Source organism: Malaya genurostris, chromosome 3 (assembly GCF_030247185.1).
Source record: "Malaya genurostris strain Urasoe2022 chromosome 3, Malgen_1.1, whole genome shotgun sequence".
In the NCBI taxonomy this organism is placed as follows: domain Eukaryota; kingdom Metazoa; phylum Arthropoda; class Insecta; order Diptera; family Culicidae; genus Malaya; species Malaya genurostris.
In genome coordinates this window covers 9900101-9925843 of record NC_080572.1, presented here as the reverse complement: position 1 = coordinate 9925843, position 25743 = coordinate 9900101, and the positions used below count along the sequence as shown (strand labels likewise).

Sequence of the window (25743 nt, the reverse complement as noted above, 5' to 3'; positions counted from 1 at the left end):
GCAGTTCAATTTGAACCGCTAAGCAGACGTAAAGTTTCTGCTATTTACAGAACACTTTTTGTTTTGCAACGGAGTGCAATGTCTTTTCTGACGTGCCGAACGAAAACGTGTTTTCGACTATTTCTGGCCGATGCAGGTTTGGTCATTTAGGGGTTAGCCAAATTTTGTGCTAGGGCACATGACCGTAATATAATTTAAGGTCTGAGGACAAAGGGCCACGTGTTGAGTTTTAAATCGACCACGTGACTCGCTCAATTTCTATTGCGCATCGTATTTCTCTTGTACTCTCTCGTATATGAGCAAACTGTACCGGGTTGCCAGCATACATTTTATTATTTTGATGAGAAGTTTTATCACATTAATCTATCGTATGGGTTGGACATTACATGGATTCCAATGAACAATGAAAAAATATTCAACTTTCACAAAGATTGAATGTCTGTGTGTTTGGCAGCCTTGTCGAGCCAATTTTATTTCTCTTTCCTTTTTCAGAATGCTATCAATGGCGGATGCATTGAAACTGACTTTGTTTCACAGAAAAATACAAGACTTTATTTTTATCGCGATAACATATATGTTTTTATGTACTAATCGCATCTAAACTAAATTATCTAGACTTTGTCACGGTAGATTTATGATACAAGCCTTCGAAGCCGAGATATTCGATGAACAAGTAGAGGTATGCATTTCCGAGCGTTCCCATTTTCAGCAGTTCTTCAGTCAGATAAAAATACAACACGACCACTAAACTCAATGAATCATTCTGAAAATTTCACAAAATATTCTCAACTAAATTTCGAAGACATTGTCAGGTGGGTTTTTCTATATTGTGCACCGTTTCCAAGAAAATTTAATTTGAAACGGGAAAATAGCAAAAAATCTACCACTTTACGGTACTGTCCTCAGCCCTGGGGTATAGTGAATATCATAGTCTTTCGGTTGGCCCTTTTATATTATATTATTATTAGATTTATACTTTTAAATGTAAACTTTAATATTCCTTTTGTTTGTACATTACATTACATTCTTATCGTCAAACACCATGCACAGATCGAATATCTATTCAACAAACGAACGTTTCATATCGTTAGAGCAAATTCAGCAGCTGCAAGATTCATATGGGTGGTCTATAATGTAAATGAAACTGAAACAAACGTATCCCCAGCAATCCGTTTTAGTTTTATTTATTCGACCAGTTCTACTGTCAATTTTAGAACTGGTATACATTGCCGTTCTTTTAATGTGGAACACATTTTTGTTTTCTATATAGCGGTGCAAACTAGAAACTCAAGAAAAATACACGTAAAAATGTGGTCAGGTTTGGAACAATTACAGCTCAGTCAATGTTGAATCAATGATTAATATTATGTCACCATTTGATTGGAAATATTTCTACGTATTGATTTGAATGTTCATAGCCATGTATTTTTAATTTTATATCATTGAAATGTTGATTAATAGCTAGCAGTGTCCTATTTTGGCTGCAAAAAATCTCCCGCATACCGGATTTCCCTGCCATAGTCGACGGTTTTGAAGGAGTAAGCGATATATCAAAGGGAAAGCAGCGCTCTGATTGGTCAATCAAAGCAAAAGCAAAGCTGTTGGAAGCACGCGAATCTACAAATAGAAGCGAAATTATAGCTAACGTTTCATTCTTATGCGTAGCTTGCTAGAGGTAGGTTGTTACTACACAGCAAGATAAAAAGTGCCATAAACGATTTGAAGCTTTTATTGGTATGCTCTGATCTTGTGTCATGCAAGATTGGATGAAATCCCATGTTATGTCGTTTCGCCTGAGAAATTGACAACTACTCCAGGGTAAATTTTGAGTGCATAAGACCAATTTCTAATTTATATAAGATGAACGCGATTGATAATGAGAAATATTGTATCGCTTCAACCGAAATCGCAAAATGGTAGTAATGGTAGAGAAACGCTATAAAAATAACTGCTTGCATACAAAACTTGAACACAAGCTTGTTGAAGAGAAGCTTAAATATCGATATCCGTATCGCAAGCATGTACAAACATTCAATTGTATACATTTGGGCTATTGATATAATTTCGTCGGTTACGAAACAAATACAAATCACGATAAATAGAGTCTATATTCTGGGTTCGCGTGTTCGGTGTTGATTCCTAATAAGGATCTAAGCAGACTCTTGTGCATTTGCGGATTCAAAAGTGTGATGATTAATTGAAAATGTCAATCATTGGAAATTTTGGTTGCCTTGTTCCACATCAACGGCTCGAACAACCCCATGGGGCTGATCCTTGTAGTTTTTTTTTCTATATTTGAAACACAGATAAAACGCTGCTGAGGCTGTAATTTTTTTTTAAAAAAGTTAAAAAAAAGTTAAAGTAGTTTGTCTGTAACAAAACGATTTACGTTAAGTACGGGAGTATTGACTGATTAATTAGTTTTCGAATTTTCAATCTGTCGTAAATTACACGTCAATGTCTCCTTCGCTCAGTTGTGGTGTATGATATATTGTATTGCATCGTTATTGATACCATCGAGAATTTCGTAAAGTTGAAGAACTAGTCGGATTTACTAATCTCTTAAACTCTTCATCATATAGAGTAGTACAGTATTTTATACCAGTTTGAATGATAGAGCTCTAGCAGTATTATGATCTACACCGATGAAATGAGTTGCTTCAGCATGACACATACAGTCAGTTACATAAGAGCGTGGTCACGATTACTCGCTATCGGTGAAGTGGAATGGTGTGATTATTTTATTTGACGCAGAGGGCAGTATTGTCCTTCATGCAATGCGAGAATAAATCAGTTGACTATTGTTTTGAAATCGATCTTAGCATGCCGCATACGCGTCCCAAATGACCCAAGCTGCCGCTGCGAAATACATGCAAAAGTCGAAACAGTTTGTGAGTAAGTGGGTGAATCGTTTTAAAGAGGTGAAAAATGTGACTTTCCAAATCGCAGTTATTCCGGCGTATTGTCGGAAAAAGACGAAAAAGTGATTTGTGGCCTGTTTTTTGAAAAAAAAATTTATCGCGAAGGTGCTTCAAAATTGTCCAAAAAAGGTATAAATATATCGTACGGAACTGTTTGCAGACATTTGATCGCAAATAATTTGAAATTTCGAAACTTTGAAAAAATCGATGTTGAGTGAAAAACATGCACAAAAACGTCTTGATTCGGCCATGGTGTCGTGACCTTGGATTGGTCATCGCAGTCGCCCGATGCCAATCCAATCGAGAACGTTTGGGCTCAAATGAAGATGAAGCTTGGGAAGAACCGATCACACAATTTAAAGCAGCTTGTTCGTCGAATTAACATATTTTGGAGGTCACTTTCAGAAGAATACGCGCAAAATCTCGCTTAAATTATGTCTCGAAGGTGTCAAACCATTATTAACGCTAAAAGCGATTGGACTTTCTATCAATGTATTTGCATGTAAGTTTTTGATCTAATAAAACCATATTCAAAAATATTTTCTTGTTGAGTCTTTTCATTTTCTCACAACAATGACCACGCTCTTATGTAAAAGACTGTAGTAATACCTTTTCTAATTTGATCCGTATTCATATCTATGGATTATCCCCCTTCAATTCGTGCATGCGTGCATAGATCTTCATCCAATACCCATATCTTCCCACTCAGTTCAGTTAAAAATGACTATAAGGATCGTTAGTGTTTACTACACATCGCACCATTGAACTTTTTCTCAAGCTTCATTTGTAGTGATAGTGTTTATGGGCGGTGCTACTTCTTTAGTCGAACGTTCTAATTTGTATCAACGTATTATTTTTCTTTTGAGCACTCGTATTGCATTGTACAAAAGGCATCAGCCATATAGATAAATTTACCTACCAGACAATGCGTTTCCTAAGTGTTCTAGTTTTAACTTGTCATCCAATGGGTTTTATCAAAGATGACAAGACCATTTTCGTAACTTCAGGATGGTTTCTAGATTTCAGTTTTTATTATGAAGTAACAGTTGTATTTAAACAAAAAAAAAACAAAAACAAACGAATTGTCAAACCTACGGTTTTTGGAATTATTACGTCCAATTTTCTACACGGTTTATTTTTTCACGGTTTCCGCAATTAACACGGTTTTATTTTACACGTTTTTTTAAACGGTACGTAACCCCCGTGTAAAAAGAAACCTTTGTGTACGTTGTTGTCGTGTGCAGCCCACCATCTGCACTCAACACGTACCCGACAGGGGTCACGTAAACGTTAATTTTCGAGCAAAACCCATAAAAAATAACGCTTGTATGAATAATTCATTTGCAGTGCACATTTCGGCGGTATCAGCGATAAAAGTATACTCAGAAAAAAGTGCAGAAAATCAAACACGACGGAATTGATTTAATTTCCCTTGTCGACTGCAGTTGTAACTTGTGGGTGCGATTTATGACTACTATCAACATTGCACGAGCAATACGAAAAAAGTAGAAAATTTAAATAATTGCGAAAAAAACTCATTTATTTCTGTGTTTACCAATTCGATATATAAAACAGGAAGATTTTGGGTGTGTAATAGATTATGATTCTATCATAAGTTGATTCATAACACATATGGCAACTCAGTATTTTCTTAAATATTGAATTACGTTGCGTTTACACGGATAAAAATTCATTGCTGAAACCATGATTAAGAAATTATGAAGAAATCATGAAACGTGTCTTCTCATGAGTTCATACCTATTATTAATGATATTATGAGCAAAATGATTTAAATCATGAAAGTTCTTTTGGGATTTGCTCACAAAATCATCAGTAATAGGCATGGCCTCATGAGAAGTAATGTTTCATGATTTTCATGATTTTTTAATCATGGTACCGGTAATGGATTTGTATCCGTGTAGTGTTGTGTTATAAAACATGTACCCCATGAGCAGTTGATTGGGAACCACATAAGGTAACTACATATGGTAACTAAGAAATCGTCTACCGTCCCACTCCACCTTCTGTTATTTTGCCCTGCTCTTAATGAAAACATTTTTTCTACATTAAGAACGTTTTTTTAGGCGTCGGGGTAATTATGTTACGTGGAATTTCTACTGCAACTTGGTGACAAAATCATTCATCGTATGGATATAAGATGATATGGAAATGACCCTGATCCATACAGACCCACACACACGGACATTTGCTGAATCGATTGGTATATGGCATTCAGCCCTTCGGGCCTCGGAAAATGTTTCTAAAGTTTGAGCGAATTCTATACCTATTTTTTATATTCATAAAAAAGGTACAACGCCGTAAACTCTTAGTGGAAAATGTTTTTTGTACAGAATACAAAACAGTTGATATGAATGCAAATAACAATGTTTTTCACGTGGAACAGTGAAGTGAAGTCAAACGAAATTCGTTGTATCTTCCAACATGACAATATTGGAGCTGATTATGGTTTATTCAGCAGAAAGCTGCACCGAAACAAGAAGAATGATAAGTTTTCTTCTGTTAACAACATAGTTTTGAATCTAGAAAATAAGATCCCTTACAGTTTGCGGAGAATACTCGTAGTGGGCGCTTGCTTTTCTATGTAGCTCCTTGTTATTTTTGCTCGGAGTATTTGGTTCTTGCTTTCGGAGTGCAAAAAGTTTTCAGTGAGAAAGTCACTGTCGCACAATTGAATAAAGGAAATAGTGATTTTGAATAAAAATTATTACGCTGATAGCAGATTAACCACCTAATTTTTTTCTCGATACGAGCCTGGGTTGAAGTAAGGTCAACATTAAAAATTGTCAATTAGAGAAAGCGACGATGCCAAAACGTTAAAAACTCTTTAAAGTTCGGATCAAAACAGTATCAATTCGCGGGTTATGTTAGTTGCTACCAAACAAACATTTCTGTTATCTTGTGTGATATGAGAGAGGCATCATTACACTCTGAGTGGATAAAAAACAGGTCTCATCAATTCCCTTTACTTTATAATTATATTTATAATATTTGACAAATCGTTTACTGGTTTGAAATTACACTGATGGCGTTTTCCATTGAAAAACACTGGTGGCGTGGATTGCTCTGGTTTTGCACTTTCGAGCAGAAATCGCAATGAAACACCGTCAGAATGTTGCATTTCAATGAAAAACGGCATGACAAAAAATGTTTCTTCCAAACGAAAAGCTGTATCGACACCGTCTGTCACCGTCAGTCTTACTTCAGTCTTATCCAACCTCGTTTGTAATCAACGTTAATCGCAGTAAGCCGGAAATAAAAGCAGTTATGATTACATTTTTGTCATATCGAATTTTGATCTGAGTTTCTCTTGTTTCTCTTGAATCAGGCACTATATTCTCTTCTTAATTAGACTGATAAAGTCGATCGGAAGAAAACGGCAGCAGAAAAATGGTCACCTGTTATCGATCGGTGTGCTCCGGCCGTCAAAACGTGCCTACTCTGCTACATGAACCGTTAAATCAGCCCCAATTACCTCTAGCCAGTGCAGCTGGGCTGGTCGATGGCGTGGACAGCTTCCTGCGCCAGTTCGAGGCACGATTAAACAGTTCATGGCAAAACGCCCTTTTCATTAAGTGGTACGCCGTGCTGATCAACGTGGTCGAAGCGGTAAGTTGGTTTACGATACTGGTAACGGTACTGGCTCAGATACAATAGATACTAACGTAATTATTGCTTTTGTATAACTTCTCAATTAAACCGGGTGGTTGACGTTTGGTTTCTGTGCATTTTATTCATATAGTGTTTCACAATTTACGCAATAGTCAAGTTGAGACGAGACAGAGTAAACGGAACCGGAAACAGTGGATCTGGTGCAATTAGCAGATGTCTCTATTTGCTATCGAAACTGATGACAGTACTATCCAACGTGTTGGCAATTGTTGGGATATTGAAGGTAAAGCACTTGGTGTGTACTACGAATAGTGTGTTTATTCATAAGTTTACAGTTGTGCAGTGTGACGTTTAAATTGTTCACATACCAATGAAAAGTATTGAATTGTAAACTCTTTTAAACAACTTCGAATACCACTAATGTTCGTAATTTCAGGCCAAGAGTAACTACCTACTTCCATATTTCCTCATACATACGGTTGTTTTAGTTCTGGAGTTGAACTATTACGTAGTCGGCACGGCACTTCGTTTGGGTTTACGCAAACCTGTAACACAATCTTCCGGAATGGTAGACAGATCAATTTGGCGAGCTTTGTCGATGTTGGCGTTTATTGCGTTTAACTTGCTCATAATGATAGGAGCAAGATTTGCCACGGCGGGTTCCATAGCCAGTGCCGACCGAATGTGGAGCGAAACATGACATTGGAGGCACCAAACGTGCATTTTTGTGCTTACCTTTCAGTTCAAGTTCATACCGAACACAACGATTTTCCGGTCGCCGTTCGGTCAAGTTGTGGTAAATTGATTGTGGCAATATTATGCACATGTGAAATGTAATTTATCTTCTGAATACATGAAATTTGCTTGTATGGAAACGACGATTTTTCTTCTTTGTCGATTACACATGCTAGTGTTACTTCGCTCTGCTGCTCAGTTCATTAAAATAACAATGAGCTATAGTGTTCTTCTGACCAAGCAGACTAGTTGTTCCGTGGAATGAATCAAAACTTTGCTCTACAAAATCCATGGCATAGTCTCCAATCGTCTTTCTGAACACGGAACCAATTTTGGCATCAAGTTTATGGAGAAAGTTTCCCTCAAGGCTGATTGATAACGTTTCCGTCGTTTATCAGTCGATTGTTGAACAGACAAAGTATTGTCGGGTACGAATGGTGCGCGAGACAGCAAAGCCACTAAGCATGTCTAGTATTGTAAAACGCAAACTCTTTGAAGACGGTTTCCGCAATTGAGATTCATCTGTTGTTGGGGATTGAAAATGGGTGAAATCGATTGGCGTACGCTCGGGCTGAGATGGTGGAAAACCGAACACAAAAGATTCGCTTTGAACTGTTCGAGAGGAAATGTTGGAAGATGTTTACTTTGAAGATGGTGCGAGATACAGTTGGTTTGCAGTAGACGATGATGGTTATGCTTTTGACTGCAAACGAAAAGTTATCAATCGACCATAGGTCACCGGTTGTTTGCAGAAGCATGCTAAGCAATCAATTGAAGTGCATAGTTGCTGGAGAAACTTGCTCGAATGAATACTTGAAGCTATCGTTGAAAAAGTGAACCGAAACTTTGACATAACTTGACGAATGCTTCCAAATCGACTTATTGTCATTCAATGAATAAGGAATGCTCAACATCTCGGTTATAGAAATTTGTCATCAGAAGTTGTTAAGATACTCCTTATGGTGTAGGAAAATTGTACTTAAATGCAGTTCGTTTTTTTCTTTCAAACGTGTAACGACAGTCAATTTGTTTTCGCTCCTCGATTAGCATAAAAAAGCTCAAAGCAAGCTTAATACGATGGGTAAGACCTTTCGAATTGTATTTCTGATTCAAATGGTGAAAGAGAACTAAAATTACTATAATCGAAATACGAAAAACTTTCTCTAATCTACCTAGTGGTGTAATGATGCATTCCTCATATTACTTATATTTTCAAAAATATCACTAGATGATTTTGTGAAGAAATTTTTTTTCAATTTTGAGTAAAATAAGAAATATTTTTTGGGTATGGACTAACATAACCTTTCTAATTTGTAAACAGTTACGTCAAGTAATAAGAACTTTTCTTTATTTTGCATCGTCGCACTTAATGATTAAACACATTTTACCCTATGGATCTGGAACCGGAAGTCGGTCCACGATGAAATTAGGGGGTGAGGACAGTACCGTAAAGTGGTAGGTTTTTTGCTATTTTCCCGTTTCAAATTAAATTTTCTTGGAAACGGTGCAGAATATAGAAAACCCACCTGACAATGTCTTCGAAATTTAGTTGAGAACATTCTGTGAAATTTTCAGAATGATTCATTGAGTTTAGCGGTCGTGTTGTATTTTTTTCTGACTGAAGAACTGCTGAAAATGGGAACGCTCGGAAATGCATACCTCTACTTGTTAATCGAATATCTCGGCTTTGAAGGCTTGTATCATAAATCTACCGTGTCAAAGTCTAGATAATTTAGTTTAGATGCGATTAGTACATAAAAACATATATGTTATCGCGATAAAAAAAAGTCTTGTATTTTTCTGTGAAACATAGTCAGTTTCAATGCATCCGCCATTTTTTTCGCTTTGGTTTCCTGATAGCATTCTGAAAAAGGAGAGAGAAATAAAATTGGCTCGACAAGGCTGCCAAACACACAGACATTCAATCTTTGTGAAAGTTGAATATTTTTTCATTGTTCATTGGAATCCATGTAATGTCCAAACTCAACACGTGACCCTCTGTCCTCAGACCGTAAACAGCAACGAGACTATAGAAACTTTTGTTTGAGCCTGTTTGTGGAAATCGATCAAATCATCGCTGAGAAAATTGAGTGAGTCTCGTTTTAAACTATTTGACCACTACTTTGGTACTTCTGGAACCGGGAACTTGGAACCAGTATAGTCAAAGTCGGTTCGTTTAGTAAAAAGCAAAGTCCTGGCATTACATTCCTTTTGAGGAATTTGGCCTTTCTGTTTCAACAGACTTCGCAGCCGATTCATAGAGTACAGAATCATTGCATGGCTAGTACTATGGATCCTACTGACACTAAGAATCCTTCCAGGTCGGGGGCTCGAACATGCGACAACTGGCTTGTAAGACCAGCGTCCTATGCATTGAGCCGCCAACCCGGTTCGTTTAGTAAGTAACTAACATAGCCTACAAATTGAATTGATTTTAATCCAAATCTTGGAAATTCTTGCTGTTTTTTGCATCGTTGCTCAACATACATCGTTGTTTTTTGCATACATTGCTCAACTCCATAAACTGTGTCGAATGATATAGATCACTTCTATCACTAGTAAATTTTTCATTTGTCATTTTGAATATAAATGTTTTGACATTCATCGCCCTACAATTTCGGAACCGGAAGTCGGATCAGGATGGAATCGCACAGTATATTTAAAGACAATGAGAGCTTTAATTTGAATCATGATTCGTGAAAATCAAGATCTGCCAACTAGATGAATTTGGCAGTAAGATTTATAGAAATGTGCATCTCGTTTAGCCATCGCTTGTGAAAAAATACTCATGAAATCAAAAATTTTCACTAATCGCGTTGTAATACCGGAACCGGTAGTCGGATCTAGATCAACTTTTCGGGGACTTTTTAAAGAATGTTAAGACCTTTTATTTGCTTCTTAGTTTGTGAAAATCGGTGAGGAAATTTTCGGGAAAATTGATGGCGCATTTTTTCAAAAATTTTCACATATTTCGGAGCCGGAAATCGGATCCAAATGAAATTCAGAAAAATTGTATGAGGCTATATGACCTTTTATTTGAATCTAAGTTTGTGAAAATCGGTTCGGCAATCTCTGAGAAACGTGTGTGATTTTTTTTTTCGTTTTTCGGTGCATATCACTCTGTAATTACGGAACCAGAAGTCGGATCCAAATGAAATTTAGAAATATTGTGTGGGGCCATAAGACGTGATGTGAAAATGAACATACACACAGAGACACTTTGTGATCTCGACGAACTGAGTCGAATGGTATATGACACTCCGCCCTCCGGGCCACGGTTGTAAAGTCGGTTTTCACAGCGATTGCATAGCCTTTTTATATGAGAAAGGCAAAAACGTTATTGAACTGTGTATGAAAAAACACATGTCAGAGATATAACCAGTTTGTAAACTATACACCCAAACCTCCGTTTACGTTCATTTTTTTAAGTTACCTCTTTTTATGTAACTCTTATCACGAACCAAATCCCAAATAACGTAATCTCATTTTACGAACCAAATCATTATTATATTATATTATATTGTATTGTATTCTATATTTTTTATATTAATTTATATTATATTATATTATATTGTATTATGCTCAAGTATATCGACAACGGGGAGGAACAGGGAGTGCATCAGGGTACCGTACAAGTGAATGACTGGATGATGGAGTGGATTGCCAACCTGAGTCACGCGGGGGAAGCTTTGTATTTTTCCCTGAAGGTTTTTTTTTGTTTCAATTATAGAGGCATTAACATCTTAGGTCATTCGCCTCTTCGGACCAGAAAATCTTTCTGACCCTATGTGCGGGGTTGGGAATCGAACCCAGGCGGGCTGCGTGAAAGGCATCGACTATCCCATCACGCTACACACGTCCCCTCCCTGAAGGTTTGAAATGAGTAAGACGCACCCTTCTATCAAACAAACCATCAGGCGGGTTTAAGCTGGTATAGAGAAATTCTTTATTATATGCCCGGATGTTCTTGTTGGAAGGCGCCAGGTCCTCAAAACCCATTTTGGCCTTCTTAACAGCAATTATATGAAAGCTATTTGATAATCTAATTCGGATCTACTGTAAGTCTACCCGCATACACTGCCAATGCCTTGAACTGATGGTGGCTTCACACATACATACATACATACATACATACATACATACATACATACAAAAGCACATATTTTATTTCAGCTTTCTTCACGTTTCGCCTTCGGCTCATCAGTGCTTAAAGCAGTTCAAATTGAACTGCCATCTCCGCCTAACAGTTCAATTTGAACCGCTAATCGTTCTAGCCATCAGAAAGGATATTGCGTCTCGGTGCAATATTCAAAAAGTCGTTACATAAATAGTGTAAACTTTGCGTCTGCTTAGCGGTTCAAATTGAACTGTTAGGCGGAGATGGTAGTTCAATTTGAACTGCTTTAAGCACTGATGAGCCGAAGGCGAAACGTGAGGAAAGCTGTTTTATAAATGTCAAGAAATGCTAGCAAAATAAATTTTACTTATTTAAATATAAAAATTTAAACCGCAGATTGTCGAAAAACAGATACGTTACTTCCAAATGTTATTCTATTTACGATGCCATTGTGAAACCAGAGAACTAAAACCTTTACTTATATTCTCGATGTATGGGAGCTGTAAAGTTTTTTTGACGCGTCTTTCGTTAAGACTGGCTGAGACCATAGTAGGTCCCTCTCGCCGAGCTGTCAAGTTGTCCACGAGTTGATTACTACTTACGGCGACTGGATCCGTTTTACTACTACGAACACGATGGATAGTCGAAAATATCCATTGTAATTCAGAATAAGGGTGGTATACAGAAAACAAAGCATTTGGAGAGTAATTTATTGGCGTTATATTTTCGGCATAAGTAATGTATACTTCGTTTGGATTGTGTAGGTATTTGTCCATGGTAGCACATTCATTATATATTTTTTCTCCTTTTTCGGTTTGTTTTTCTTACTACTATATGTATGTAATATGTATACAAGATACAACGTTTTTTCATAGCTATAGTCTTGGTTTAACGGTAGCCATCGTGGCTCGCCAAATACAAAGCCAGGAAAATATCTAAAAATAAATACGGTTCCTTTTTTGTTCGTTCCCTGTCACATCCAAAGCCGCATTTTCGCACTCTCTTCATCCGCTCGTTCTTTTCACGTTGGAAGCAATTTGTACAGGAAACTCATTTTTCCGCCAAAGTATAACAATATGTCGTTCCTACACACACATCGTAGTCTAGAAAAATATAAAAATCTGCGCATAAACCTCAATACAAAATATAATCAAGAACAACAACACGGAACTGTCCGCCTGCCGCTGTAATTTTGCCGCGATCCGTACCAACTTTCGATATTGTCAAACGGATGCTACAGAGTTGCTGTCATATGCGACCAGGAGTGAATCGTCTTCTTCGCTCCCACTTCCGGCACTCTTTTCATGATCATCCGAGTCGCCGTCGTGTGAGAACTGCTTCGGGTAGCCAGTTTTAGGGCCCCGTCTCCCCCGGCTGCCTACGCTACCCGAAGCATCAATCATATTGTCATCAGTATCGTCCTCGCTTCTACCTTGCCCCCCATTGCCAACATCATCAACATCGTCGTCGTTGCCGTTGCCGTCATCATCGTTCCGACCTCTACTGATTCCGCCTCTACTGGTACCACTGCCGGCTCGGATCCGCACAATCAGGTGAGTTTCGTCACGGAGAGACGCCAGCGTTTTCTCCGTGTCGTTCGAGTTGTGTCATAGTTCGATCACCTCCGGTCCCTTCCAGGTTACTCCTGCCCGCAGTAGATTATAGAAACGGGTGACGGCCCACATTGCCAGTGCCTGCGGGGTGGGATTGATGTTGTTTTAATTACATCGAACAGACGCATAAAATTCAGCAACGAGTGACAGGGAACGGGTCCTTCCCAGCTGGAATACTCACGTTGATGAATGCTCGTGATATGAAGAAAGCTACCTCCGCTTTGCATAACGAGTCGAACTGCTGCGGGTGCCATGGAGATAGGAAAAAAATAGTGGAATTATAATTAGGAAAACAAGTTGCTATTATAATCAGAATTGCGGTAAGTATACCAATCTATCACATTATTTCCTAGATTATTCGGCAATGCAATCAGAGTAGAGTTTAGTTAACAGCCCTGTTTTCCGGATCAAGAAAGTCATATCACTGCGAAATTTGGTGTGAAAAATTCTCAAATAGTCTGCTGGCTCTTATCACCCATTCTAACAATTTCAAACGAACACACTTAGGAAAAAGCATTAAAAGTTACGTCTCGATAGATATATCATTTCATGCATGTCTTTAACCAGGTCCGTACCCAGGACTTCGTTTCGGGAGGAGCCAGTTAACTTTACCAGTTCCTGAAGCACCGGAAAAACCGGTCAAAAACGTCGGAATGGATGCAAAATAATACTATTCATGCGATTATTAGAGCTATCGTTCCAAAAGAAATTCAAATATTTTGCATAGTGAAAAGTAAAGAGAAATAAGGCGGTGAAGGAGTATTTTTGAGGACACTTCTTATAAATCATGATTTGCGAAGTCCACTGTAACTATTCAGAAGTCAACAAATGCAGAATAGTTGTAGTAGATGTTTTTCTAGGTCCCAAAGTTTTTTTCCTTTTTTTTAAATTTTTGAACTTTTGATGGTTGTTTAAAGTCAAAACTACGATTTTTCACCTCAGTTCGGTTTCACATCTCATCCAAGTCAGTCGATAAAACAAAATCGCTTACGTTCGGGACAGAAGAAACCAAGTACAGTATTGTGTAGTGAACAATAGAACGACCTCGAAATGAGTGAACCAAACGAACAAAAGCTACCGCCGACACGAAAGAATACAATTATAGTTGACTTCAGACAGTGCAAAATTCGACTTTCGATACGAGAACTTGAAGGTTTGCCTAAGGAGCAAATGCATTTTGACATTAAACGTGTGCATTTAAAAAACGCATTAAACGCATTGACATTAAACGTGTGCATTAAACGTGTGCATAGAAAAAAAATAACAATGTGCACTATGTGGAGCACGAGAACATTAAGTACAACATTCCAGTATATATGGAAGATAGTGCTATAGAAGTTCGTGTACACTTTTCATTTTCTCCAACTGACTCAGTGTTGGAAATAGTGAGCCATTTGTACACGATCTCTTTGCGCTTTTCTGGAGAAATGCTTCGCATTTTAGTGAAAACTAACTGCACCGGCACTTAAGACATCAGATTTACAGATTGAAAGAGGGAGGATTCAAGGGAAAGTTCAAGGGAGGGGTCAAAAGGGGGTGGGATTCAAGGGAGGGAGGGGGTTTCAAAAGGTGAGTTAGGTGCAAAACTTTGAAAGAAAGGTTAGGTTATTTGCACTTTCACATAAAAAGTACACAGTTTGTTCATGGAACATACTGTTGAAAAATTTTCTTTGGGGGGGGGGGGGGGGGGGGGTTAGTTGCTCTAAAACCAGAAATTTTAGTTTTACTCAGAAATATATTGTTCGAAAGCTACAACGTTCAGTTATAAAACGCATTTGATTTTAGGTACATATCCCAACTTATACGGGTGCAATCTGGCTCACCAATCTCATTATCAAAAATATGAAAACAAGTGCGGCGAAAATAGCCAGTCACATTTTGACGTAGAAAACAATCGAACATAACCAAATATTGTGTGTAAATGATGGCCTTGATGGCCTTGATTTATAACAACTTTTTCGTACATAGAAAATATAGTTTCATCTTAAAACTACTGATTTTGAAAAAGAAATATGAAAATTGATGAGAAAAAAATATGTAAAGTAAAATGCAATTGTTTTTCTAGAATATACAAGAAATTTAAATGAATAAAGAAATATTAAATTCATAATTTGATTCACTGTCTGGCTCAGGGAGTTGTTTTGTAGAACTAATTATTAAGTAATTTGGCTCAGTAAAGGTAGATTTTGTCCAAATCATTCGATGATTCGGAATATTCACTCAACTTTTGTGCGGCTGATGCTGAATGTGCTTTAAGCGTTTATCGATTCTATACTCGAAACTAGTGTTGAGCTTCATGAAATCAGTCAGTTGTTTTGTAAGAAACAACAATAAATTTTCGATTTGGATCGAGCCTAGTACTCGTTTCCGCCCCACCAAAAAGTAGCCATTTTCGCCCCACCGCTTTGTTTCGATTTTGCCAAGTTATAACACAAACAAAAATTATTCTATCATTAATCGCTCATCAAATATGATTTGTCTCTTGAACTTGAAAATTTTACTTTTGACGAAAAAATCGACACTTTCGCATTCACTGACTACTTAGACTCAACTGAGTGAACGGCATGTCAAATGAACATAAGCCCATTGTAGCTAATGCTCGGGCCCACATAAAGAGGGTTCAGCTGATAGAATGTGACATTTACTGTTCAAATTATTACGAGTGGCCAGTTTCGCCCCGGTCTCCCCTACTGTGTTGTGCAATATTGCTGACTTGCACGAAGCGATCTCTAACAACCCAAATTAATTCCTCTAACCTTTATCTCGTCACCTGCCGTAGCCACTTACCCGGTTTACGTGATCCCGTAAAACGTTGGAGTACACCATCGCCACGGCTTCCAGCGCCATGAAGGTAATGAATCCGATTATCCACGGAACGACCAGACCGATATTTTCCTGTAGTTATCGGTACCATGAGCGCAAGGAAATAGAGCGAAATATAAGCATTGTCTTTAATTGAAAATTAAAAGATTTAGATCGTATTTTGCTCGCACGGCACAAATAGGTAGGCTTGAATAATTCAATTAAAGTTAGCAACCCCTTTCTGCTTCCCACTGGGGAGAATGAAAACGAAATGAAAAATAAACTGATAAAGTTGTCAAAAGTTTCCTGGTCCGATTGTTTAATTTTTTGACCGACACTTTTGTTCCGGCACGGAAAGACTGAAATTAGCATTTTGGCGAAAAAATTAGTTGATTTTCTGATTTTAGTTAGTTATTTTTTGAGACAACTAAAAAAATCTTACTTTTGCTAATTTAGATTTTTTGATTCTAATTCTCTTAATAATAATAAAATATTTGTTGAAATGGCTATTTTTTTTAGTTGAATTCACCAATTAAACGTGCTGTCATTTCTTAGCTAAGGCACGCTTCATATCCATTCAACTAATTTTTTAGTTGAATTAGAGAAATAAAACGTTGTTTTCAACCAACATAAATGGTTGAATTGGTTTCTGCAATTAGCAGCTATATGGCGCTCGTTAACACCGTAATGACTACTAGCCACTAGATGGCACACTACTACCGACAAAAATTTCAGTCGCGGTTATCTTTTCTATATTTGCAGGTATAATACGATGCGATGTTGTATTGGAGAAAAAGACATAAGCGAAACATAAACTTCTTTTTGAAAAATTTTACTTCTAAATCGCTGTTTTCTTCATTCGACTTCGCGAAATCGACTCTCTCACTGAAAACTTTGAGCACTCGGAAAACAAAAACCGATTACAAGTAGCACACCGGACGGCGTAGCCCGGAATGAGAAGATACAAAAAACATCATTTGACATATACAATTAGAGTGCAACATTCGAAACTCACTTCACTGTTCCCCGTAAAAACATTATTACCCACAATCGCTTCAACTACGCACAAATTCTGAATAAATACACTTTCCACTAACAGTTTACGTCATTTTTACATATCGGTTTAGAAATTTATATAGGGATATATCGTAACACATTCGAAAAACATCTAAACAATTTGCGAGCAGTTTCAACAAGACTGTCCCTTTTAGCTTTTTAATTGATTGTTTTGCTTTGACACTGCTGTCCTTCAGTAATGACGGTGATAGATAAATAGAATCAAAGTTTCTGATTTTAATAACGAAATTAGTTGTCAATGAGAATTTCGTGTTGGATTGAAATATTGCTGGTTTGTGTCCAGAATATTCGCCAACTAAACACATTCTCTAATAATAAGAGTTTTTTCAGCACAGTAAACTCTAAATTTTAACTAATTTTATAGTTATTTTGGAAATTTTGTTGTTAAAATCAACTAATTCAAAAACAGTAATACGAATTAGGCGCAGAGCTAATTTCGGTCGTTCCGTGGGGGGTTAACTAGTTTGCAAATGAATGGCTGCGGGTCGTAATTGAAATTGACAAAGGTTGAATTTCGTACACAGCAACAGTAAATTCGTTTTATATAGCATTCATAATTCATGCTCGTCGGTGCGTTTAGAACTGTTCATACCTTGTAGATTCCGAACAGCAGAACTACGCTGAGCAGGATCATCGAGCACTGGGTTCCGATGATAGCAAAGTATGCAATTTGGACACCTGGGGTGTAAAAGTATCAACAGTAGTTGCACGAGCGTTTGTAAAAAAAAAAGAAGAGATAGAAATTAGTTCTAGTGAACACGCGCAAACCTACAATACAGGAAAAATGGCTGCAGGCAAACCAGAATCATACAAACCGTAGTAGACGTCCTCCAAATCGCTATACTTTTTTACGTTGACACTGATTCGCCACGAGTAGAGCAGCACCACCAGAATGGAGATGTTCTGAAATGGAAAAAGCGAACGTACAATGAAAAATGAGGCACAGAATAGGTGTTTTCACGACGACAAATGGGATACCCAAACTGGAAAACAGCTCAGTGGTTCACGTCAATTTCTTCAGCTGTGTCAGTAACAATCGAACACGATGTTGCCTTACGATACCCAAACTGATGGTTTCTTCGTCTGAAGATAATAAATAATACCTTTTTTTTATCAATCCGCATGTGTTTTTTGCATGAATATTCATCGGTGTTTTAGTACTCGTGACATTGTTTTAATGACCGTCGTTCTAAGCGGCAATTTGAGATTTCAATCGTAAATCGGAACGAAATTTATTCTAAGCGTGTGACAATCGATTGAACATTCCATGAGATGTTGAAGTAAGTTCCACTTTAGAGTTTTTTTGCCATTATTTACGGTACTTCCAGAGCCGGTATTCAGCAACCAGCATAACCCACAAAGATTCGTATGACCAAAAATTAATATGACGAATAAATTGCAATAGTTTTGAGTCCAACTGTCATTTTCTTAATTGGTTTGAATTTTAAGAACTCATCACCTGTAATTCCAGAATCGAAATTCAGAATTGGATAAATTCATTAATTTTGTATGGGATCCTTTAATTTGAATTTTTGTTTTTGAAATTCGATTTGACCTGATTTGAGAAAACGATTGAGCTGTGAGAAATAATTCAATACTGTAACCGGAATTCGAAAATCGGTGTAGCCGAAGTCAAATGAATTCAGCTGAGGAGCTGTATTGTTTACATTTCATTCAAAATGTTTGAAAATCAGTGTAGGCATCTTTGAGAAATCGTAGTGCGAATAAAATTTTTGGAATCGAAAAGTTGGATTCTGACTAAAAAGCAAGATGTATTATAGGAACTTAAGACCTTTCACTTGAATCTTATATGGTTCGTCTACGAGAAAAATGAGTTACATTATTTTAATTTCGTTTCACATATAGTTCAGGAACCAGATGTCGGATCCAAATGTAATTCAGGAACCTTGTTCGGAAGCATACGACTTTTCATATTAATCTGAGTTTGTAGAAAACGTTCGAGTCATCTCCGAGAAAATTGAGTGAAATTATTTGTCACACACGCATTTGCTGATCTCGACGAACTGATTCAAATGGTATATGGGTGTTATGTTCTTCCAGTATTTATTTCTTTCAATAGTTTGAATAAATATAATTATGGAATAACTTTCAACCAGTGTTGCTAAGCTCGCTCATACTGTTCAGATAATTCTCACTCGTGTGCCATCAATACATCTAAAACTCCCGTGTGAGTATGCTCCCCATGGTTATTTCCATGCTTTATTTTGTTGTCGCAGTGCTCTTCTGTGAGTGACGATGAAACACCGAGCACTCCTATCGTGCATATTCCACCGCTCATTCTTTCGCTGTTCCTCGTAAATACTCGCACTCTTACTCCCACTCACAATTTTGCTCCCGCTAGTACTCTTATACCGATTTTTCTATGCGCGGAGGATTAATATGCAATCTGATCAAGCTCGATCATGCTGTGATTAGAAGCAAATATAATGACAATAAAAAAAACAATAACAAAGCATGTTCCACAGGGCCTGTATTGTGAATCCTCAAACGAACGAAGCAACAAAAAACATCTGCTGTGAACACTTTGCTTGACATAGCGGAATGAGAGACCTATATTAGAGGAAAACTGGATGCGTGAGAGTATATGCTACTGAGCAGACCAATTCCCCTTGCCAAGTAAATTGGCTGTACTCTCAGTCTCAGTTTAACATGAACTGAGCAATCCATGACAATGTAATGAAATGAAGGGTTCGCTCTCGTTAGTATTGTACGAGAAAGAAGACCTTGCTTCACGGCGTGCTACAAGACGCGAAGCAAAGTCATATAGGCAATGTTTACGGTTTATTTTTAAAGTGTAGATTTACAAAATCATTTTTAACATAATGTTCGCATTCCAAGACCAAATTTGATCACATTTCAAATATACTTTAAACATTTCATGGCAGAAATTTTGCATTTGAGCCCATTTTCAAAACGATCAATTTGTTTCTTGGCAGTTTACACTGTGTATATATCCTAGAAACACTAAAAGCAATGTTCTTTAAATTAATATTCATCGGTACTAAAAGTTATGAATCTAGTTTCTTCATAGGCATCTTTAATATGAGAACCATTCATCAAATGCTAACCTCGTGAAGCATAGGTCTCAGATAGCGGGCATATTCATGAACTAATGAACGAACGAAGCAGCTTTCCTTGCTTGGGTTGCGCTGTGAATTCTACCTGACATACAAATGTGTGTGAATAGCACAGATGGTGAAACTCTTTTGTTAATATTCGTTGCTTCAATTTGCAAGCCCTGATGCAGCAGTTTCAAAAATATCCATACTTAACTTGAATTTCATACACAGAGGTAACAGAAACACAGTACTCGGCTAGAGAGAACACAAACAAGCTTTCAAACCAGCACGTTGGCAAGAATAGAGCGTCCTACCAAGTACTATTGTAGCCAACATTTCTGACGTTCGGCGAGCGATCAGACATAATTTTGAAACAGAGCGAGCTGACTCGCGGCACTAACCCACTCGCAGTAAGTGTTTACTCCTGCTGACTCTCACTCATCGTATTCAAAAGAAAACACGTGGGAAAACGTGTTTAAAATGCACCTTTTTGTGAGTGACTCATAAGCGTGCGTGAAATAGTGCGAGTAAGCTACAATACGCCTTGCACTCGCTCGAGAATGTGCTGCATGCACTGGGTTCTCGCTCTATTAGCAACACTGCTTTCAACTTGAAAATGCTGCCATCATCTGGTTTACATGTCATATTCGAATGAATATGTTGCCAAAAATAAACCATGTTAAAATCTATTCGAGGCAAAATGTCATGAAAAAAGATGCTGTACACAGTCTTTTTGGTACTTAGAAACAATTGTAAGTTACAGTATAAAAAATCGTGTTTCACGTCGCTCACAAGCATTGCTTTTTCATACCCGATCAGAAGGTCGAAACAAGTTTATAACAAATTGGGATATTTATTTCTCACAACAAAATTAGTTTTATATTAGGCTGGTTAGCTGTTAAAATAACAAAAATTATATCTAAAATTGGCTTAGATGACAACTAAATCGTAACAAAACTTAATATGGTAATATCAATATTATATCCAAATTTGTTATGAATTCTGTAGGTTTTTCAACTATTATAACCAATTTTATGGTGCGTAAGATTTCACCGTGCAATTCTAAAAATAAATTTTTATGTGCCATACAATTGCATACTTTTAGGCGATTTTGCTTGAAATAAAAAAAAGCATCCGGCAATCAGAACCAAATTTCAACCGGGAAGATTGCGATTGCCAACTCACACTTCGAGTACGCGAGACTGTGAAGGTTACCTATGAGTGGATGGAAATATCACCAATACATGATAAGCGGTGTTTAATAATAAAGTTGTATGTAGATAGTTTCCATCGTCGCACACTTCTTGCGTCGCTTCTTTTTTATCAGTGACTGATCATGTAAGCGGGTTTTTTTGCGTGGGGTGTGTAAACCTGAAATGTTTGAATGGCAATACGCTACAGATTGAAAGTTTGTTTGTCTGTTTTAAACTGTGTGGCATAAGTGATAAAGTATGATCGCAGATTGACTAAAATAGCTACTTTGTTTAAATTGAGTGCTGAATATTTCTCAAAGGCTATTCCTGGAACTGAATGATTTAATTGATAAAGGAAAATAGGTATTCATTCTAAATTTTGTTTTTCTTTGTACTCGCAGCAGTGAAAGTAATTATACATTATCCCTTACGATAATAATGAAATATACTCTACTAAATATAAAAGTGGCAGTTCAAAACTAAAGGAGGATCTTTTAGCGACGGAAGAGATTAAATGAAATGTAATTGTCATTTTTTCTTACATGGTTGATAACATGCCACTGATACCATGTTAGTGCATATTTTATCGATTCGATCAATTTTCTAAATCCAATTGTTGTGCGTGTTATATAGATGTGATGTACATAGAAATTATGTTTGCCTATGTATAAAAATATATTCTGTATGACTTAGTGAAAATTTTATATGGCTTTAAATCAGCCGAAACAAACGGAAATTATTTTGAATACAATACACATTAGATTCATATGGGATTAGTTTGGTCATTTTGTTTTAGATTAGGACTATCTTTCTTATACAAAAAAGCAATGCAGTCACTACGAAAACCAACCTAACATTCGATATATGAATCGAGTGAATGAGACAAGTATGTGCACATGATTTTTATGGAGTTGACTAAATCGACTAGTACGAAATATGAACTGTTTCATAGACCATGATTATTAGCTACTGGATGTTATACGGCCTCGATTTCCGGTTACGGAATAACGGATTTGTGAAATCTGTGAAAATAGCCACCAACCAAAAGTTTGCAAGTTTCCAGTTAATTCTCAAATTCAAGGCTCACAGTGATGACTACAAAATTGTTCTATAGTGACGAACGTGAAATTTGCAATATTGGTCTTATTGTTTTGGATTACACCCAAACCTCCGTTTACGAAAACTTTTTTTAAGTTACCTCTTTTTACGTAACCTTCCTACGAAGTGAATCCCAAATAACGTTAACATTTTTTACGAAGCCAATTCCAAATAACGTAAACTTTATTTACGAATACGATTTTTGCATACAAGGAAAAGGATTTGCGCCTCATTTATATTCTATGGAAACTACTACAATATAAGTATTTTTGGAAAGAGTTTGAAGAGTAGATGTCGGAAAATGATGTTAGAAGTGGTTCTGAAATCCAAGATAACGACTTCCGGTTCATTGAAATTTCATAAAAACCCTTACAATATTGGAACAGAATTGATGAGAAGATGTCGTTAAACGGGGTTTAAAGAGGTTCTGAAATCTACGATGGCGACTTCCGGTTTACTGGTATTCCTTGAAAACCCTTACAGTATAGGTATTTTCGGAACGGGACTGATGAGTAGATGTAGGAAAATGATGTTTTAGGTGGTTCTGAGATCCAAGATGACGATTTGGAATACAAGATAGCGACTTCCGGTTTATTGGTATTCCTTAAAACCCCATACAATATGTGCAATTTTCGGAACTGTTTTCATGGTATATTAAGAGCAATTCCAATATTTCAAGCTGCCATCTTTGATTTTGAAGCTATTTAGAACATCCTTTTCTTGCAAATACTGATGATTTTCGTTCCAAAATTATTCATTATATTATACATACCCAATATCACGTTTACATAAGAAAAACTTTTTTTACATTGAAAATTCCAAATAACGTAAACTTGTTTATGTCATTATTCGATTTACTAACCCCCGATTATAACGTAAATGGAGGTTTGGGTGTAATAGATCAATTTATGTTAATGAACAAATAAATTTGCTTCGCTCTAACCGGTCCCGGGTTCCGAAAATTGTAAAAAGACTACCAATTGCACTATAATAATGCAATAAACAAATCGAACGATACACATAAATTCATCACTAAAATATGTTGTTTTTATATTAGAGATAGGTGAACATTTTTTAAGCGAGTGCGATTGTTAAATGTAAGAATTATTCACGATTATTCTTTAATTCGATAATTCATACTCAAATCTTAGGATATAATGGCGGAGTGTTGCTCTTCTAGAAATTCATATAATTTTGATCAGTTGGCATAAGTGTAGAGTAACTAATTGTAATTCAAATATCTGATCTATATTGGAACAAAACTGTAAGTAGCATATACATGTTTCAAGAAATTTTTTGTGGAATCAGCTGTTTCCTAACATAACCTCAGTATTCAGAAATTTGCGTCAATATTTTGAAAAATTTTGTCGTATTTAAGAAAAAAGCGATTATGTTTGTTTATCTCAAGGTGCGTTTTATCTCATCTTTCCATGTGAGATGTCAAGACGATAAACTATAAAAAATATTTTTTTTTTCAAAGTTATATTTATTAAGGCATAATCCATTAAGGTTTACGATGCCAAGGGCTTGTCTATGTGGGTCCTCAGGAAACACTCTTGAGTCTTCGATCCGGCGGGTTGCCCTCATCGATGGAATAATAAATATATGACTTTAATAGTATACGTTGAAAGTAATTGTTACAGACTGTGTTATAATATTGATATTGTGCGTTAATATAAACCGACCAATATACTGTACAGATAATTCAACATATCACATTTAGATAAAAATAACAACTGTTAAAATAATTTTGTTATAATTTTATTATGTGCATTTGATCGGGTACAACGCTCAGAACTCCTACTACTGGAATAAGGCTTACACAAAAATATCAATATCTCCCTTAAAAATGGACGGATTTTAACAATCTATGGCTTGTTGGATAGTTATTGCCGTACGAAATCTAAGTCTGACCTGGCATCCCTGCTGGTAAGGTGAAAAAAAGATACGAGCTGAATGGATCTTCGGCTCTTGAAGAGCGAGTTATAAATGAGAAGAAATGTGTACATGAGCTTTTGTTTGTTCTTCCAAATGTGTATCTATCCTTCTTTGATAGATTGAATAAGCCACTGTAAATAAGAAATCTTACCTCTCACTCAGTAGGTTAAGGTACATTCAGGGATGTCAGGAGATATTCTCAAATATGACATAATAATAATTCGCAGACAAGTTAGTTCGCATAGCATTGTTCTTTGTGCATCAATGATTTCGATCGTGCATATGAAAGAAAAACGGAGTAAGAAAAACGGCGCAAAAAACGGCACTCAAAACAAACCTTCAGTTCAATCTAAATGAGCTGATGAGCTGACACATTGAATCAATTCCCTTTAGTGAGCTGATCGGTTCGGAGTTGCTCACCGGTATGAGCTGCTTCGCACATCTCTAAGTGAGCGTTGCACGATCAACATATCGTCTTAAAAAACATGTTGCTTCGCGATAACTCAATTTATTCACACGTTTAAAATGAAATCTCTTCGTAAAAGTTTGTACTTTTACAATACTTTTTCATATTTTGGTTGGAAAACATTTCCCATTTTTGCCTTTCTCATATAGAAAGGTTATGCAATCACTGTGAAAACCGACTTTTGAACCGAGGCCCGGAGGGCCGAGTGTCATATACCATTCGACTCAGTTCGTCGAGTACGCAAAATGTCTGTGTGTGTGTATGTGTGTGTGTGTATGTGCGTATGTGTGTATGTAACGTTTTTTTGCACTAACTTTTCTCGGAGATGGCTGAACCGATTTTCACAAACTTAGATTCAAATGAAAGGTCTTGTGTAAAATATGCAAAAAAAAGAAAATATGTGTTTTAACTTTTCTCATAGATGGCGCAACCGATTTTCACAAACTTAGGTTCAAATGAAAGGTCTTGTGGTCCGATGCGTTATTTCTGAATTTCATGCGGATCCGACTTCCGGATCCGAAAATATAGGGTAAAGTGTGTTAATAATTGTACACCATCACTGAAAATGGGGAAAAACCTTAAAAATTTTTCTAAATCGACCTCAAATCTTTTCCAATTTGATGGTTTTTATCAGTAGACGGTAAAACAAACCGATTTCGGTTATTCTTTTAAGAATCGAAGAAAAATTTTTTTTTCGCCTTTTTGCCTTTCTCATATAGAAAGGATATGCAATCACTGTGAAAACCGACTTTTGAACCGAGGCCCGGAGGGCCGAGTGTCATATACCATTCGACTCAGTTTGTCGAGTACGCAAAATGTCTGTGTGTGTATGTGTGTGTGTGTGTGTATGTGCGTATGTGTGTATGTAACATTTTTTACACTAACTTTATGGGGTAAAATGTGCAAAAAAATGAAAATATGTGTTCTAACTTTTCTCATAGATGGCGCGACCGATTTTCACAAACTTAGGTATAAATGAAAGGTCCTGTGGTTCCATACGAAATTCCTGATTTTCATCCGGATCCGACTTCCGGATCCGGAAATATAGGGTAAAGTGTGTTAAAAATTTTATA

At 36.8% G+C, this 25743-nt stretch overlaps 2 protein-coding genes across 7 annotated transcripts in view; one reads left to right on the top strand and one right to left on the bottom strand.

Annotated features, from left to right (window-relative positions):
• The first annotated feature begins 6140 nt into the window (after positions 1–6140).
• Positions 6141–7421, top strand: LOC131438365 (uncharacterized). Of its 2 annotated transcripts, XM_058608363.1 has the most exons (4): positions 6141–6203; positions 6268–6548; positions 6682–6846; positions 6988–7421. In XM_058608363.1, exons 2-4 carry the CDS (start codon positions 6330–6332, stop codon positions 7249–7251), a joined length of 648 nt encoding a protein of 215 aa, XP_058464346.1. In that variant the 5' UTR covers positions 6141–6203; positions 6268–6329; the 3' UTR covers positions 7252–7421. The 2 variants fall into 2 exon arrangements, with proteins under 2 accessions (XP_058464346.1, XP_058464347.1); XM_058608364.1 differs by lacking the exon at positions 6141–6203 and having other exon boundaries at positions 6220–6548; positions 6682–6834; positions 6988–7419.
• A 4732-nt stretch (positions 7422–12153) lies between these two features.
• Positions 12154–25743, bottom strand: part of LOC131434991 (uncharacterized) — a 53887-nt gene continuing 40297 nt past the window's right edge. For all 5 annotated transcript variants that reach the window (XM_058602396.1, XM_058602399.1, XM_058602398.1 and 2 more), the window contains exons 4-8: positions 17711–17798; positions 17488–17573; positions 15804–15911; positions 13198–13257; positions 12154–13097 (exon numbers count right to left, since the gene is read on the bottom strand). In XM_058602396.1, the coding sequence (XP_058458379.1) occupies positions 13011–13097; positions 13198–13257; positions 15804–15911; positions 17488–17573; positions 17711–17798 (429 nt within the window). In that variant the 3' untranslated portion in view covers positions 12154–13010. The remainder of the gene's footprint in view (positions 13098–13197; positions 13258–15803; positions 15912–17487; positions 17574–17710; positions 17799–25743) is intronic.